Raw genomic sequence first — 16,083 nt, forward strand, 5'->3', positions numbered from 1 at the left:
CACTTCCTTGATTTCAGCAACCTAATTCAGAAAAGGGGGGGGGGGAATCCTCTTATGGCAAGGAAAGGTGGTGTATAATTATTGTTTTACAGCTGCATTGTGCTACTGGCTCACTTTCATCCTGTGGTCCATTCAGACTCTTAGATCCTTTTCACATGTGCTGCTACCAAGCCAGGTTCTCTCATCCTGTCTTTGTGTCTCTGGTTTCCTGTACCTGTATGCAGGGCCTCTGATTTTAGTACCTAAATCTGCGCCAGCTCTGGGTAGATCTGCCCTGTTTTTCACCGATATCCACCTTTGACATCTGCTTTATTGTTTCATGGGTTAGAGATCGGAAACTGGGGCACAATTTAACCCTTAGCTGAGTCTGTGATCACAGAGAAGTCACCACACTGCCACCGCTATGCACCATTATTATGTCCTCCTGCATAGCAGTGAGACATAACCCAAGGGCACCTTCAGCTGCTTCTGCTTCCACACAAGCAAAACCAGGCTTTCAGAGAGGTCCCTACCTAGCTGCTCACTCCTGGGGCATGAGGGATGTCACAGGGAAACAGGAGGGCAAGGATGCAGAAGAGAATTTTGAGAACGCCTGTGTTGCTGTTCAGAGAGAGAAATACAGAGGTCTTCCCTTTACTGTGGCTCATGCATGAAGGAGCCAGTGGGCAGAATAAATGTTTAAATGCTCTTGCACAATTGAAAGAGACCTCCTGTTAAAAATTAGCTGCTGATGCCTGGGTTGGAGTTAGTTGAAGTTGCTTCCCCCCCCCATCCTAGCAAAGGAGAGGGGACAGAAATAGGTGAGGGAGGGAGGGAGAGAAGTTTGCAAGAGAAGTGCATGCTGGGAATGAAGGCATCTTGAGGGTGCCAGGTCTCTCTCTCAGTCATGTGTGGTTGTACCTTTGCTGCCTGATAGATGCACCTGATATTTGCTGCTGTTTAAATTCCACTCATTGATTGGTAAAGTGAATAGGGCAAGACATCTGCCATAAGTTTCCAGAGTTCTCCCATCCAAAGGAAACCAAACCCAGGTAGTACTGGTCCCTGGAACTTTTCCCCACTCAGTGAGTCCCTGACATTGATTTCATTTTAGAAAGACATTCATTCATTTTAGCAGAAACCATATCTTGGATTCCAAAGCACTGCTTTATGATTTCTGAGATTCATCCACCCAACAGATCCCACAGACTCTCGCTACCATTTGTTATTCCACCCAAGCCTCTCCCCATTCTTCACCCTGCCCCAATCCCCCCCTCCCCAAATACAACTCTGAAGGATTTCCTTGTTCTTTATTTAGCCAATTGTTTTGGGAGGGGTGTTACATGAGCAGATCCACTTGAACCATTAAGCTTTCCAAGTCTCAGTAGTGAGAAAAGCAGGGTCACAGGTCATTCTCAGGATGTGTCACAGTCAAAGTGCAAAGAAGGACAACAATAAGTTATGGCAACACTGGGGGTGATGGATTAGGGAGGGGGTCTCCTTAGGCCGACAAATTCAGTAGAAGTTCATCCTGCACAGAGACGACTGGTGTGACCACAGAATGCTGCCTTGAAATGAACCTTTCAGCCTGAGGGGGAAAAATACATGGCAGTTAAAACTCTACACATGCTCAGAGACACTCTCCTCATTACTACAAAATACACCACATGTATGTGCTGCCATTAAAACTTGATTCCAGGGTGGGGTTTTGCTCTGTCACAGATCCCCTTCTCAACTCCCTTCCCAGAGTCCAAATACCTCAAACTCCAGAGCAGACATTCTCATAGTCAGGAGTGTCATCTTCGCTTTCCCGATCACTGGTGCAAGCTGCAAAAAGGTAACAGAAGACATGATGCTGGGGTAACACTGAACACTTGTAGCCCTCAACAACTAGCAAAGGAGCATCTTGATAAAGGGAAATCAAGCATATTTCTGAAGAGAAAGAATTCCCTCCCAGCCCACACTGCAGATTTTTCTCACTTACTCAAAAACATATCCGAGACAGTGGCATCTGGTTCAAGTACATTGACGTATTCACCTTAGGCAGGGAGGGAGGCAGGAAGAAAAGAGGAAATTTTACATTAAGATTCTGAGATGAATTAGCAACATTCATGAGTTCAGCCAGGGACAGCCCAAGGTGACCTGCCACCTGCCTCTGCCGATGACACCCCCCAACCTACTGCAATGCACCCCTTCAAGATATTGGGTGGAAGACAGTGATCCAGCCCCCTACTTCCTCACCTTGCCACTTCTCATGCAGTCCCTTTAAACAAATCTGGAATGCTCCCAGCATGCCCTGCACTTCCAGATTTTTTAAAAAGGGAGAGTGAGAAAGCAGTGAGGTGAAGAGGTAGGGATCACACAGTGGCAGTAGCAACCTGCTTTCCTACCTCCTTACATTGCTCCTGCTTTGTGTGGACCCTTTAAATGAAACAGGAAGTGAGGGACCCACTGACATGTCTGCTCTTCCTGGTTTGTTTAAAGGGAGCACAAGAGAAAGGAGGAAAGTAAGGGGGTAGGGGACTGGATTGCCACCTCCTGTGTGATTTGGGGAGGGCAGATGGTGAAGAAGGGGGAAGCCGTATCACCCTTTTACCATCTTTTCCAGCCCAACTTGGAGATGCCAGGATCCCGCCCTGAATTTTATTTCATTTGTTAAGAGTAAGTCTCTATCCTATTTACATGTGGGGATTCAAAGGAAAGTTTACAGGAAGTATTTACATTTATGCAAGGGTATACACACCTACCACCTCATTGGAAGGTCTTGAGTAGGTCAGTGCAATGTGATTCCCCCAGTGTACGCCACTCTGAGATACTTGGAGGAAGCCCAGATTAGAAATGAGAACTTTGTATAATTTTCTTAAAAATTGACTGTGTTTTTAAAATTCATATCCAGAATTTCAAACATTCTGAATTTTTATCATAGAAGGCTAATTCTAAAAGACACCTCAGCTAAAACCACATCTTTGTTGATAAAGGCCAAGGCAATCCCTTTAAATTTATTAGATGTAACCCTTGATATTTTATTTTTCTGAAAACCCTTGAATCCAACTGTATTGGCCACTAGAAATGTTGTCAATGAAGAAGACAAAAGAAAGAAAACTAGCCAGCTAATTCAGTGTTCAATTATCTTGCCCATCCCCAGTTTCATCTGCAATGCAGCCTCTTGTGCCTTCCTTGCTTGCTCACCCAATCACTCTTCCCACTTACCAAGACTTTCAAGAGATTGCTGCAGAGATTCAGTCTCCGGCATATTTTCATACGGCTCCGCTATGGAACCTGCTGAAAAAATGAGGGGCAAGGTGCCCACATTTAGCCCAACATGACTGATAGGTGAACTTTGACAGTGCGAAAGTGTGATAATTACTCACTTTCATTAAGGGCCCAATCCTATTCCCCCGGCGCTGAGCTGCAGCACCAGGTGTTGCAAACATGCCATAAGGCATGTCTGTGGCACCTGAGGAGGAGGGGCTGCTGGTGCTGGGTCAGCGCCAATTGGTGGTAGGTCTCAGCACCGAGTAGAGACGCTGTGACAACGTTCGGGGGTAAGTCGCACTGCCAGGCAGCGATGCGGGTTTTCAGAGCGGGGAGAGGTGTTCCGAGGCAGGGGAAGGAACTGGTCTGGTAGGAGGGTGGGACAGGCAGAGGCCTGCTCTGTGGATTCTATCCTCCATGTCAGGCTGCAAAGTCCAACGTGGAGCTTCTCCAGTCGGCAAAAAGCCTGCACAGACTTGAGTACCCTCACTGCAGGGCCTGTGCTCCCATACGTTTTTTCATGGAAAGTTATAACAAGATGGAGAGGGACTTAAAGAAGGAAGGAAAGGTCTCCCTCTCACCAAAATAAAAAAAAAATGGGTAGAAGCACTATTCTCACTAAATTGCGCAGCTCAGAATCAAGTTCTGCCCAGCTCAGAGCTTGGCAACTAGGAAGTCCAGGGATTACATATGATGTCATCACTGAGCATCCAGTATGTAGCATGATAGTGATAGATAGCTGTAGGGCTCTCAAAAAAGCCCTCCCAACTGCCCTGAGCCTCTTCCCAGTGTTTGTTGCGCTGCATCTGAATTCTCAATCTGGAAGTAACTGGCGATGATATTCGGCCTCTCCACAGCTATTTCTTATGGAAAAATCAGGCATGCAGGACCCATTCATGCAACAGGCATATTTGCTAGCTTGACCCTAATCACATTCTAAGACTCAAGATCTCAGAAATTTCTGTTTAGAGACCACTCCTCAGATACACCCAGGAAGTTCTGAGTAGTTCTCCCTTTATTTACGTGACCTCCAACTTCAAGGAGGGTTAGCCCAGCTCTCTTTAACAGACCTGTCTCAGTCCCAATGCTAGGGTGAGTGGATTCATACCTGCTGCTAACTCACCTGAGGAAGCACAATCTCCATTTCCTTGATCTGTAGGTGGAGGATCAGGCAGTACCTCTCTGTGGTGGTGAAGGGAGACCCATTTAGAGCAGCACTGAATTATAATGTTATGAGCTGATGTCTTATGCTGAATCAGACCATTGGCCGGGGACAATCGCGCTTGAGGCCAGCTGAGGCACTTGCCTCAGGCAGCAGATTGGTGGGACACCCACCTCCATCTGCCCGCCCACCTCTATTGCCCTCCTTTCACTTCCTGGATGGGAAGAGGAAGAGTGGGGCAAAGACTGGTGGGCTAGAATAGCATCAGAGACACTCTAGCCCACCACTCTCTTCTCTTTCCCACTTCCTCTTCTGCTGTACCCCCTCTTTCTGTTCCAATTCAGGGACTAGGAGGAGGATGGACTGGCACATCACCAGGCAGCATTTGGCCCACCCTGCCATTGGCCCATCTAACCCAGTATTGTCTACTCCGACTGGTGGCAGCTTTCTAGGGTCAGGGCTATCCCTGTTTCTATCAGCTGGTTGGGACTAACTGCCACCCATTTCCCCTTCTCCTGTGTTTCTTTCTATTGGCAGCCATTCCTCCTGCCTGCAGTGGAAGGAGATGTGCGGCAGCCAGGCCCACTCCCATTGACTCAGCTGGCTCCTGGCCTCCCAGAGCTGCCTCCTGCAGTGGCTGCGGGGCCCAAATTTGCTCACATTCTTCTGCCCTTCCTATCCCTTTGAATTGCATGAGATGAAGGCACAAGCCATTATATTAAACAGCAAACAGCCTCACATGCATTCACATTAAGGCAGTACAGGAGATAAAAGTGTAGGAAATGAAATAAATAAAACTGATTTATAAAATAATTCATATAATTATAAATAAAAATAAAATTCATTATGCTTAGATTCCAGGAAACAAACTTGGCACTTATAGATGCAAAGTGTCTACTCTGCCAATGAGCTGCTACAGCCCATCCCTAGCTACGATCCTGTGGACAGAGCTAAACTGTCTTGGGGCCTGAGCCCAAAACTTACATGTATCCAGTGCCATCGTCACAGGCATCACCTGGAGGCAGGGAGACCAAAAAAGCATCAGTCATAAGCATCTTTAAGAAGCTGAAAGAGAATCCTAGGAGTCGGGTTGGAACAGCCCCATTCTCTCCCACCCCAACCCCAATCTCAAGATACTGGTAGTACAAGGTCACTTGCAGAGATCAGCTCACTGAGCTGAGGCAGAATGTACTGCCAAAAGAAGCCTGCAGAGGAGAGCCAATTGCTCCAGCTGGCTCCCGCACATGAGCCAAGCCACTGTTTTAGGAAAAGGGGGAAAGCTGATCATTCACACCGTTTGTTACTCACCCTCATTCTCATAACTGGGAACGCTTTCTGAGAAAATAAATTGCAAAAAAAAAAAAAAAAATTCACTGATTAAGCCATCGAAAATATCACCACTTTCCAATTCTATCCTTCTTGCCCTCCACCCCTGTTCAGCTTCATAGAACCAGATTCTCAAGCGTCAGATCATTCCAGGGTGGCCACTGTAGGGAGAGACTCTCTCCATGTTTAGCATTTGCAACCACAGGCATATGCTGGTTGTATGGAGGGGAGGGTGTGAAGCTAAGCACATGTGTCATCAATAGGGCTGGCAGAGGGGTATGCCGGGGCTCTCCATGCATTCTTATACACAGATTTGGGGTGTCTGAAGAGGGACCACGGTGGGGACAGCCTCCTATCTCATTTTAAAGGCTTCTGTTGGAAAAGAGGTCCTCGCTCTACCTTTACCACTTCGGTCCTCACATCTATTTGCTTTGCAACTCACCATTATCACCTTCATTCATCAGAATTGGAGTTGTGGCAAGGATTTGTGCGGGACATCTGCAGGGATCAAAGAGGGAGGGTTATTTTGTTGTTGGCAACCTTCAGTCTCGAAAGACTATGGTATTGCGCTCTGAATGGTGGTTCTGGAACAGCGTCTAGTGTGGCTGAAAAAGCACATTGGAAGGGGCCTGAAGATCTGTTGTCCCATCATTAGAAGGTGAGTGATAGGTCTCTCCCTTTCACATCAGGCCACTGAGTGAGAGGAGGAAAAGCAGTGGAAGTGAGTGGGTAGATGGAGGTGAGCACCCTTTGACAATCTGCTGCCTGAGGCAACCATCTCACCTGGCCTCATGGATGGGCCAACCTTTGCTGGACTGAATGATAATTCTAAACCAGCAGAACTAGTCTAATGTCCGTATATTCACATGCAAAAGAAAATTTCTGTGGGTAGACATACTGGCTGCAGAAGACTTCATGTCTGCTCCTTCACAACCTACACTTGCACACTCATACAAAAGCACAGGGTGGGACGGGGGGGAGAGAGAATGACAGACAACCAGCAGGCACCTGGCAAATGCTCAGGGGTTGCTCACCTCCGCAAGTCTGGCTGGGGCTGGATAGCAGACCAAGGCGGAGCTGCAGGATCAGGGGAAGGAAGAACACAGAAGCAATTAGCAGTGGGGGTGGGCAAGATCTTCCTTCCTTCCCTCCCATACCCAGAAGAAGAAGCAACAATATGAGATGAGATGGGGCCGAGGGGTGCATCTGGCCAAACAATGATCAGTTAAGCATTACAGGTTGGGAGGAGGGATCCCTATTGTGAAACACAATGCCACTCTCTAGTATCTCTGTATCATCCCATGGAGGTCTGTTTCAGGGCTAACCCATCACCTCTTGGCCCCGGAGGCTGTGCACCAAATTCCATCTCTCCTTACTCAGTGATGCCCTGGCTGCTGCCTCCACTTTTCCCTCTCCTGCTCTCTGGATTCAAACAGGAACTGGGAAAAAGAGTGGAAGTAGGAGGACTGAGCTAAAAAGAGGGGCAACAGTGGTGGAAGGTGCTCCCCACAAATCTGTTGCCTGAGCTCCCACTTCAGTTGGCCTCATGGATGGGCCAGCACTGCCTATTTGGCCCCAACACCTGACTTTTTCAGGCGGCAAGTAAAGACTTTTTCCAAATGTTTTTTGGGATCTTTACATTGATTGTGGCAAAGTGTCTTTTTGCTGGCTTTGAGATCGTTCAGTTTAGGATAATGGTTTTTAAAAAAAAATATTTTCTGCTGGTACTTGCTGTGTCATTTAATTTGTTGTACTTTGCCAAAGTTTGCTTTTCTTCATTTGTCTGTAATCTACTTTGGGCTATATATTAAAGTCAAATGGGATATATGCATTTTAAAATAAATTATGGAGGAATATTACAACCTAAAACAAGAATTTATGGGAGAAAAAAACACCCTAATTCAGTATTTGCACAGTAGTCTGTATGATGGATGCAGTAAGATGACTATGATATGGCTGTGTATGGACACCATTATTCTGCAGGAATTCAGGGGGAAAGTCAGACTAGGGTGTTGCTTGCAGAATTCAGCTTCCTGGAGGATATATACTGAAAGATCATTATGCAAAATATGAGGTTATACGAATTTGTTCAACTTGCATGGTTTATGGAAGCTCAAAAAACAGGAACATAAACTGTGGGTGCCACATTATTTTAGAGCAAATATATACTACATGCAATGAATTTGGCAAGTTACTAGCTAATATTGTTGTCTTAAAATATCATTAAGAGAGAGGTTTGCTCCATTTGAAGGATTTGTTTTACAAAGTGTTTTGTCATTTTTCTCACTGCAGTGGCCATCCATCAAAGTTTCCAGGTGTCAGATTTCAAAAAGTAAGCAAAATGTGGAGGAAGCCCAGCCAAATTGTGTACCATGAGAAAGGAAAAAAATATATAACAGCTTATATAACCTTTGTTCTCATGAACAAAGGTTCTTTGTTCTCATTAGTGTGATGAAGGCTGGCACATCATAGGAAGGTGTAGGGTTGGGGTCAGGAAAATTATGAAGGTTGTGACTCCAGTGCTGGACCCACTTTTGCTACCATTTGACATCCTAGACAATCTTTGTAGCAGCATCAAAAGTAATGCTACAGGAAATGAATCACTTCAAGGCTCCATTTTGAAAAAGAATAGAACAAACAGCTACTCACAGGGAGGGCGCCTCACCACCCTGAAGGTTGGGGAGCGATCACAAGTTTGGGGCCTGTGGGGATAACAATGGATCAGGGTCCGTTTCCAAGCACCAGGCTCTTACCTATCCCTCCCCCATGTACATTAACCCCACCAGAATTTGCTTTCACTCTACTGCTTTGGGTGGGACCCAGGGATCCAAAGTCTCTTCTGCACCCATTCCCTACCCGTCTACCAAACCCACAGAAGGTAGCCTTCACATATATGTTCTTCCAGTTCTTGGATCTAGCAGAGATGGAAACTTCTGTTGTTTTGTTTTAAAGATACTGTTATGCTGCAACAATACATACAAAAGTGATTTCTTCTCTCATTAGCTTTCATGTGTTACCCAGGCGTGGAAGTTTGTCTTGTGTACTCTCCTATATTGTCAAAGTTACAGCAGCATGGGAGTATGTTAGCTGATCATCAGTGAAGGAACAGCATTAATTACATCAGGTTTTTCCCTTTCTTGTGGCTTAATGTACCACTTGAGATAAAGCAACTCCCACATATGAGAGAGAGGGAGAGAAGAACATGTGCAAGGCATGCACACACACTTCTTTTAAAGCTGGGGCTGGTTGCTTGCACAAAGGGAAAAGTACTCTGCCTACATGCAGGGGCACTCCATCCAGATTACCAGGTTTCTTTTTAAATCAGCAGTTGACAAACTCATCCCTGCAACTGACAGGCACGCGTGGAGTGATGAGCTGTGGGTGTAGGCTCTTGGTCCTTTTCATAGGCCAAAGTGCTGCCAAAGTGCAGGAGTGCCCAGTTACATAATGAAGGCAAGGCAATGTGGCACAAGGATGCTCCTGCAGCAACCATGTCTGTGTGAATCAAGGAAGTGAACAAAACCAGCCTAGAGGAACCAAAGAAGGGGGTATGTCTTCAAATGAAAGTTCAGGTCCACAAGTTCTCCAGCCTAGTTCAAACTAGGCTGGAGAGGAGGTTGTGACATTCTCCCAGGACTGTACCACTAAGATGAGGGGAAATCCTATGCTTTGCTCTCTGATACCACATACTTTTGGATGATTCTGGCTTTCCTCTTCAAAAGCCTTAAGAAATGTCTTCTGAAAGCGGGTGGGATAGATGCAAAGATTTTAGGCAGGGTTCCTAAAGCCTTTTGGCTAGAACAGTTTCAGAACGTGCAACTTATAGGGAACAAGATGGCTGATCTTTGTGCAGAGACAGCTTATGAATCATCCCTGCTCTCTGCAAGAAAAGCTGCACCTCTGAAAAATGTTCTCTTCCACCAATATAGGAGTACTGTCTTTCTGCTGCAATTAGGCAGCCTAGGTGATACTTTTCCTTTTCAATCCACCTGATTTCTCCCCCCCCCCATTTTGCCCCAAGACAAACAGATAGAAATAGACTCACTTATATTGGTAATCATCAATAGGTGGTGCTGTTAAAAAAGAGAGAAAAGAGATATGCCAATGAAGTTAGGAGGCTCTCTACAGGTTCACTAGTAGCAGTCAAACTATCAGAAAGGAATGATTTGGCGAAGTGAGGGAGGAAGAGACTTAACTGTCTTGTTCAGGGTCCCGGCAGCCAATGCAAAGCACAAGGAGAACCACCAGAGCTGGGACACTAAGTGCCAACAACCAGAAGGAGGCATCCATGCCACCTGCAAGGGGGGCAGTACAGATACTGTGGTCTTGGGGCAGGTACAGACTCCGTAGGGAAGAGCAGCATCGAGCAGGCTAGAGAAGCACTGTACAAAAAGCCCTGTAGGAAACAGCCAAAGTCTCCACTCAGTTCGTTAACATTGATAGAAACCTGTGCAACTTTGTTTGCTTGTTAGAAAAATTATGCTATATATTTTTATTTTAGAAAACAAAAAATTTCATCTGCTTGCATATCTTGTTTTAGAACTCCACATTGTGTCTTCGCAGGACTTGGAGATTCAGGACAGAGAAAGAGCAAATAGAATTGGAGCCCTCAAGCACTGAATTGGCAAGGGGCCGGCAAGAGCATTGCAAATGCCCAGCCCCTAGGGTGGAATACATCTTAGTCCTTTTCTGCAATTGCCACTCTTTGTTCATTCATTTTATGAAATCATAGGTGGCTGTTTTGATCTGTTAGAAAAAGAAGCTCCACAGTCTGAAGTAAGAGAACACTTTTATCCTACCCAACCAAAAAGTCCCAAAATAGCATTTGCCTCCTATTGGCTTTGTCCTAAGGCTAGACAGTAAGCAAACAAAGAAAGGAATATAGTGGAAGCATGTTGTCCATCCCCTGCAAGTCGGCGATTTGTAAAATCACAAGATGGAGTTTAGGCAGAGTTTCTACAGACTTGCATCAGCCCTGGAGGGGTATAATATGGTTTCAATATGCACACACAGGACTGAGAATCTAGCTGTTGATAAAATGCATCTCACTGGTTTCTGTATCGTAAATACTAATATATTTTACAATAAAATGCAACTGTCCAATGTGGACAGGAAAAGAATTGTTAATTTTTAAAGCTAATGAGTCTAACTATAAACTTCTGCTTTGCTGATTCTGCTGGTTTTTGATTTGTGGTCAGTGCAGCTTAACAATTAACAGTGAATTCCCCCTCTATTAGTTTCTGTCCCTTGCTTTGAGTGGAGGGTTTCAATCACTAAGTTTCTTTGCAAAGTTTGCCCTTTCTGACTTTCATAGCAACAGTGCTATTTCTCTATAAAAATAAAGGACCAATGCCAGAAAAGTAGCCATTGAAGCTCTGCTTTGTAAGGAATACTGATTAAGGAGCAATAGTGATTAAGGGACAATTCATTATCCTTCAATCACACTGAACAGAAAGCAACAGTATGAGGCAAACCAACAAGAAGGGAAGTATTTTAATATTGCCAAGGACCTTGCTTAATGAGGCTTACTTGTAAGTAAGCATTACTTAATGTAGATACATTCTACAAATCCATTGGGGGGAAAAACATTGCTGGAATATAGTCTAATATAAAGTACTGTGCTGGAACGTCTTCTCATTACTAGCTAATTGGTGAAAAGCAGTCATGCTAAATAACCATGGTTGGGAAGCAAGCATTGAATGATGCACAACTTCCACGAGAACCATTAGGATGGTGAAAGAAAAGCAAGAGAAAGACAGACCGTCAAAATAGCAGATGTTCAGAAGAGGTTTGTTGGATTAAAATACACATGCCAAACACGTTTCAGCAATGACCTTCCTCAAGAGACCCCATGAAAAGAGAAAACCTGCATAGACAAATGCTTGCAGAACAAGCAACATTACACAAGTAACTCTGTGGAAAGGAACAATTTTTAATAAGTACAGTGAAAGCAGAACTAAAATTACATTCGGTAAGTTATGAACTAATCAAACATATCAAAATTATTGTGAAATCAGTAACTGATGCAAACAGTATCTCTTTATACATCCAATCAAATGTTTCAGGATACGTTTGATTGGAATATGTATTTATTTGTTCCCATTTCTTAGCAGATGCCTAAATGGAGGTGAGCGTGTGCATTACGTTTAACAGATCTTGCATTGAGCACTTACTTGAGGCTCTTCTGTTTCTCTCCCCCCCCCCCATTCACTCATTCTGCTGGCGCTGCCACCCCCCCTTTTCCCCTATAAGACAGAGCAGTAGCCTGGTGCCCATTCTCTCTCCAGTAGGTATTCTACAAGCAGCCAGACAGCGGCTCAACTTCTGTCCTTGGCCAATTGAAAACAGCCCTTTCTCAAATACCCTCGCTTTAGGGAAGCCATTGCTGCAGTCACCTACCTGCCAAGGAAACATGTGCATCCACCATGGTGCCCCTGCATGATGCAGAGTATTCTAGGAAGTGCAAAGTTTGATGCTGCTGCCCTAGGCAGTTTTTAGAAACTTAACCACTTAACACAGCATAACCAGGGCATATTGTGAGCTAGGTTGACTGGGATGCCCCCTTATTTTCATAACTAAATTGTAGTAATTTTAACTGCTGTGCTTCACATTCATTGGCCTGGGCTAAATACTAATTCCAGATCCTAGACATGAATAGATTAGAATCCCCAACATAACCTATATGTAGTCAGGTAGAGAGAAACCCCGGAATACTGGCAGCAGCTTGGGTAGGTGTGCCTGGAAGTTTAGAACCCTGGAACTAGGCCTGGGCCAGTCCAAGGGGTACGTTCTACAGCAAACTCACAGGACAGCATCTGGCCCTGCAAGGCTGCGTTGTCACACTACACAAACTAAAAGTGAGCCCACGCAAGATTTCCCAGCAATTGCACAGTCATAAGGGAGCAAGCAGCAATGGCAGGCGAACCACATTTCAGGAACTCTATCCACCATTACCAATCCCATTATTGAAGAATGCCAGAGTTTTCCACAATATCTTTGAACAGCAAAAGGGCCACATGCAGCAGAATTGGGGTTGAAGGAAAGGGGCTGTAGTATTCCTACTGAATCATGGATTCTATTCCACACATTAAGGGTTATTAATTAAGCAAAATGTTAGCCAGGCCCAGGGATTCTCAGCTGCAATAAGTGATACCTGTAAAGTGGTCAGAATTCTCAATAAAGTCAAGGCAAGGCAAACTTTGAAGATAAGATTTTTAGACAATGGCCAGAAATGTCCATGCTGATCACATGGGATGAGGAATACATGTGTGTCCAAAGAAACAGGAAGGTAGTTTTGCGGGAAAACTGAGCCACATCATTGGCCATGAAGTTTAGATAGTTGTAAAAGAAGGTTAAGAGCTATTGCCTTCATACCCTGGCCTCATGGAGACATCCAACTGGCTGCTATAGCAAACAGGTTACTTGCCTTAGGGCGCAATCCTAACCCCTTATGTCAGTGCTTTCCAGCACTGACATAAGGGCAATGCAGCTCCGAGGTAAGGGAACAAACATTCCCTTTGAGGATGCCTCCATGAGTGCCACCCAACTGTAGGTTGCAGCACATGTCCCATTGGCACCGCTATGCCAGTGCTGGAAAGCACTGACATAAGGGGTTAGGATTGAGCCCTTAGTTGACTTTTGCTCTGATCCAGTAGGGTTATTATGCCCTATGTTAAAGCAGGCAAATTGTTTGCTATGGTCTAGTCACTTTTGCCGATTCATTTACCAAATCAGACAGACCACTGGATACAACTACAGAAAATGGAAGCAGTTCCTCAGGGCAAGTGCGGTCTTGCTACTTGGATGCTTACATGCCCTATAGAAATTGCCTCTGTGCTTGGCAGAGACACTCCAGGCTAGGACTGCTAACTCCGGAGGGACAAAAGTCTCAAGCACATGTACCAGGTGTCATGATCCATGACACGTTTATTCATGCACTTGGGTACCAGAACTCACTTGGATAGGTTCTCTGGGAGGGTTCCTCACCCACCCACCCCCCTCCAAGAGTGTGGGAACAGTGGAGAGAGCAGGGGTGACTCATGCCGCAATACGACCCAAAGCCGGGTTTTGGTGCTTGCAAACAAGAGTGTTGCTCTGTGTTGTGGGTGTCGTGGGAGGGAAATTTGCAGCTGCGACTTAGCAGCTGCTAAGTTACACAGCCTGCTTGAAGGGAACGGAGGAGGGTGCCAAAACATGTCTTGTTCACCACACAGAAATAGTCATCTGTGCTGTAAATGGGAGGGGGTGGGAAGAAAGAGGTCCAGAGTTATAACCCTGGTTGTGGACCCCTGACAGCTTCAGACTCTGTACACACACCCAACCTCCCTAAGTTTACCCTGCTTGATCAGCACTGGCAACAGGCCAACGTAACCACAAACCACGGGTTCCGTTACAGGGCGGAAACGGGCACCACTTTGGGAGCTTGTTGGAGGGAAATGGGGCAAAACATAGAAGGGTCCTTCTGGCTAGAATACGAGGGACATCACTGTGGATGTTTTAATGCTCTACTCTGTCCACCTGTTCTTATATCCTATTCTCCAAGCTAGCCTCAGTTGTAGAGATGAGTATCTTAGAGCAAGAGAATGTGATCACAAGACAGGAAAAGAAGATTGTATCAGGACAGAGGGTGGGGGAGGCACAGAGGGAAGAGAGAAAACACTCAATAAAAACCCTTTGCCCCCTTCACCGAACTAGTTTACTCAGTATGATCTTGCCTCCCCTCAAAACATTGCACCACTGTAATCTTTCTTCTTATCCCCCAAACCATTACAGAAGCCCTAGATTCTGGGACAGCACTTCATTCTACAAAGGGCCCAGGACCACAATCTGGCAGCCAAGACTATAGCATTGCCAGCATAGCAGTCTGCTCCTAATTATCATCCACCCCACCTTGCTCTCATTCACGTCTGAGAAACTCACATCTGTGGTTCCAAGTTCCACGTCTGGAGGAAGACTTCTCGGCTGTCACACAGACGATGCTGCTGCTCAATTGCTCGAGCAGAAAGGAAATGCCACCGCCACCAGCAGGAAGTAAAGGCAGGTGCACTAGAAAACGACACAGGAACTCAAGGACCTGGGTGGGGTAGGGGAGAAGCCGATATACCATGGCACCTCTCTCAAGGAATCATACCAAGGCATCTAGGGGGTGCCATGAACTTTCACGACTCTCCAGAACATGCCCCATTTCTGTGGCTAGAGACATCAGCCATCCTCTCAAACAAGACCTCCAAGACTTTGCCAAGGCAGGAGTGTGTGGAGGGCCACATACTTACCAAAAGGTTCAGATAATTTTATTCTGTGCTCCAGTGCCTCTTGAGATGGTTAAGTCTGAGCAAGTACCACTTGCACATGGCGAGTAAAACATACCTCTGAGAGGAGGCAAGATTTTTCTTTGCTAGACTTACCCACCGTACATGTGCCTAATCAAAACTTTTAGAGAGGGAAATCAGGCTGCCTCCCAGCTCTCTGTTCCTATTTTGAAGTTGAAGTTGAGAAAAAAAATTGTTTTAATTCCTAAGGACTTAAATAATACAAAAAAGTAACAATCATAAAAGCCTTAAGTGTAATACATGGCATAAGATCCTATTACTGTATGGTGTTAAAATTCCTAAGGACTTTTAACACCATACAGTAATCGGATGTTATGCCATGTATTACACTTAAGGCTTTTATGATTGTTACTTTTTTGTTTTATTATTGTCCAAATTTGGACAATTATTATATATAACGTTTATTGTCTAATTTTGTTTGCAAGCTGCTTTGGCACGTTTGTTACTGGGGAAAAAAATTCTATATAAGCTTGTTGCAATCACCACATCCTATGGCAATGAAAGCCAAAAAATTAAAATTATTCCCAATTTAATGCAGGCTATTTACAGGCTGCTATTTATTAACAGGCTAAGGTGACCAAAACAGACACTGACAGAGTAACTGCATGCATATTTAATAAGAAACAAGTCCCATCAAGTTCACGGGGCTTACTCGCAGCTATCTGTGCTCAGGTTTGCAGTCTGAAGCATTTATTGGGGAGGATTCCTATGGAGGTGCCAAATCAAGTAAAAGTTATCTAGACTTGCACAACAGAGGCACTCCATCTAGGAAAGAAGCTGATACAAGAGAACACATGGAGAAGAAACCTTCACAAATCAGAGCCAAAGACTTTCACATGGAGGGAAGGCATGGTTTTCAGGCACAGAAGCAGGGACTAGCAAGCTTATGTCATCAGAAAAATCAGGCAGCACTGCTTCCCCTGAACTGTACCATTTCAGGCAGGAGTTATGTTCCTTGCTTTTTGCTTCCCCACCCACACCCAAATTGTTTCAATGCGCCTCCAGGAAAACAAAACTTCCCCAGTACATAGA

General features: G+C 45.1%; 1 protein-coding gene across 2 annotated transcripts; it reads right to left on the minus strand.

Annotated features, from left to right (window-relative positions):
* Positions 1–1,272: 1,272 nt before the first annotated feature.
* On the minus strand, positions 1,273–14,761 carry LAT (linker for activation of T cells). Of its 2 annotated transcripts, none has more exons than XM_066630927.1 (13): positions 14,642–14,761; positions 9,919–10,118; positions 9,768–9,795; positions 8,372–8,424; positions 6,757–6,799; positions 6,165–6,220; positions 5,705–5,731; positions 5,381–5,411; positions 4,358–4,416; positions 3,190–3,258; positions 1,964–2,017; positions 1,738–1,806; positions 1,273–1,567 (listed from the first exon to the last, which is right to left on the minus strand). In XM_066630927.1, the coding sequence occupies exons 2-12, from the start codon at positions 10,010–10,012 to the stop codon at positions 1,739–1,741; spliced, it is 582 nt and encodes a 193-aa protein (XP_066487024.1). In that variant the 5' UTR covers positions 10,013–10,118; positions 14,642–14,761; the 3' UTR covers positions 1,273–1,567; position 1,738. The 2 variants fall into 2 exon arrangements, with proteins under 2 accessions (XP_066487024.1, XP_066487023.1); XM_066630926.1 differs by having other exon boundaries at positions 3,190–3,261.
* Between the last annotated feature and the right edge of the window lie 1,322 nt (positions 14,762–16,083).

This window comes from Tiliqua scincoides, chromosome 5 (genome assembly GCF_035046505.1).
Source record: "Tiliqua scincoides isolate rTilSci1 chromosome 5, rTilSci1.hap2, whole genome shotgun sequence".
Lineage (NCBI taxonomy): Eukaryota > Metazoa > Chordata > Lepidosauria > Squamata > Scincidae > Tiliqua > Tiliqua scincoides.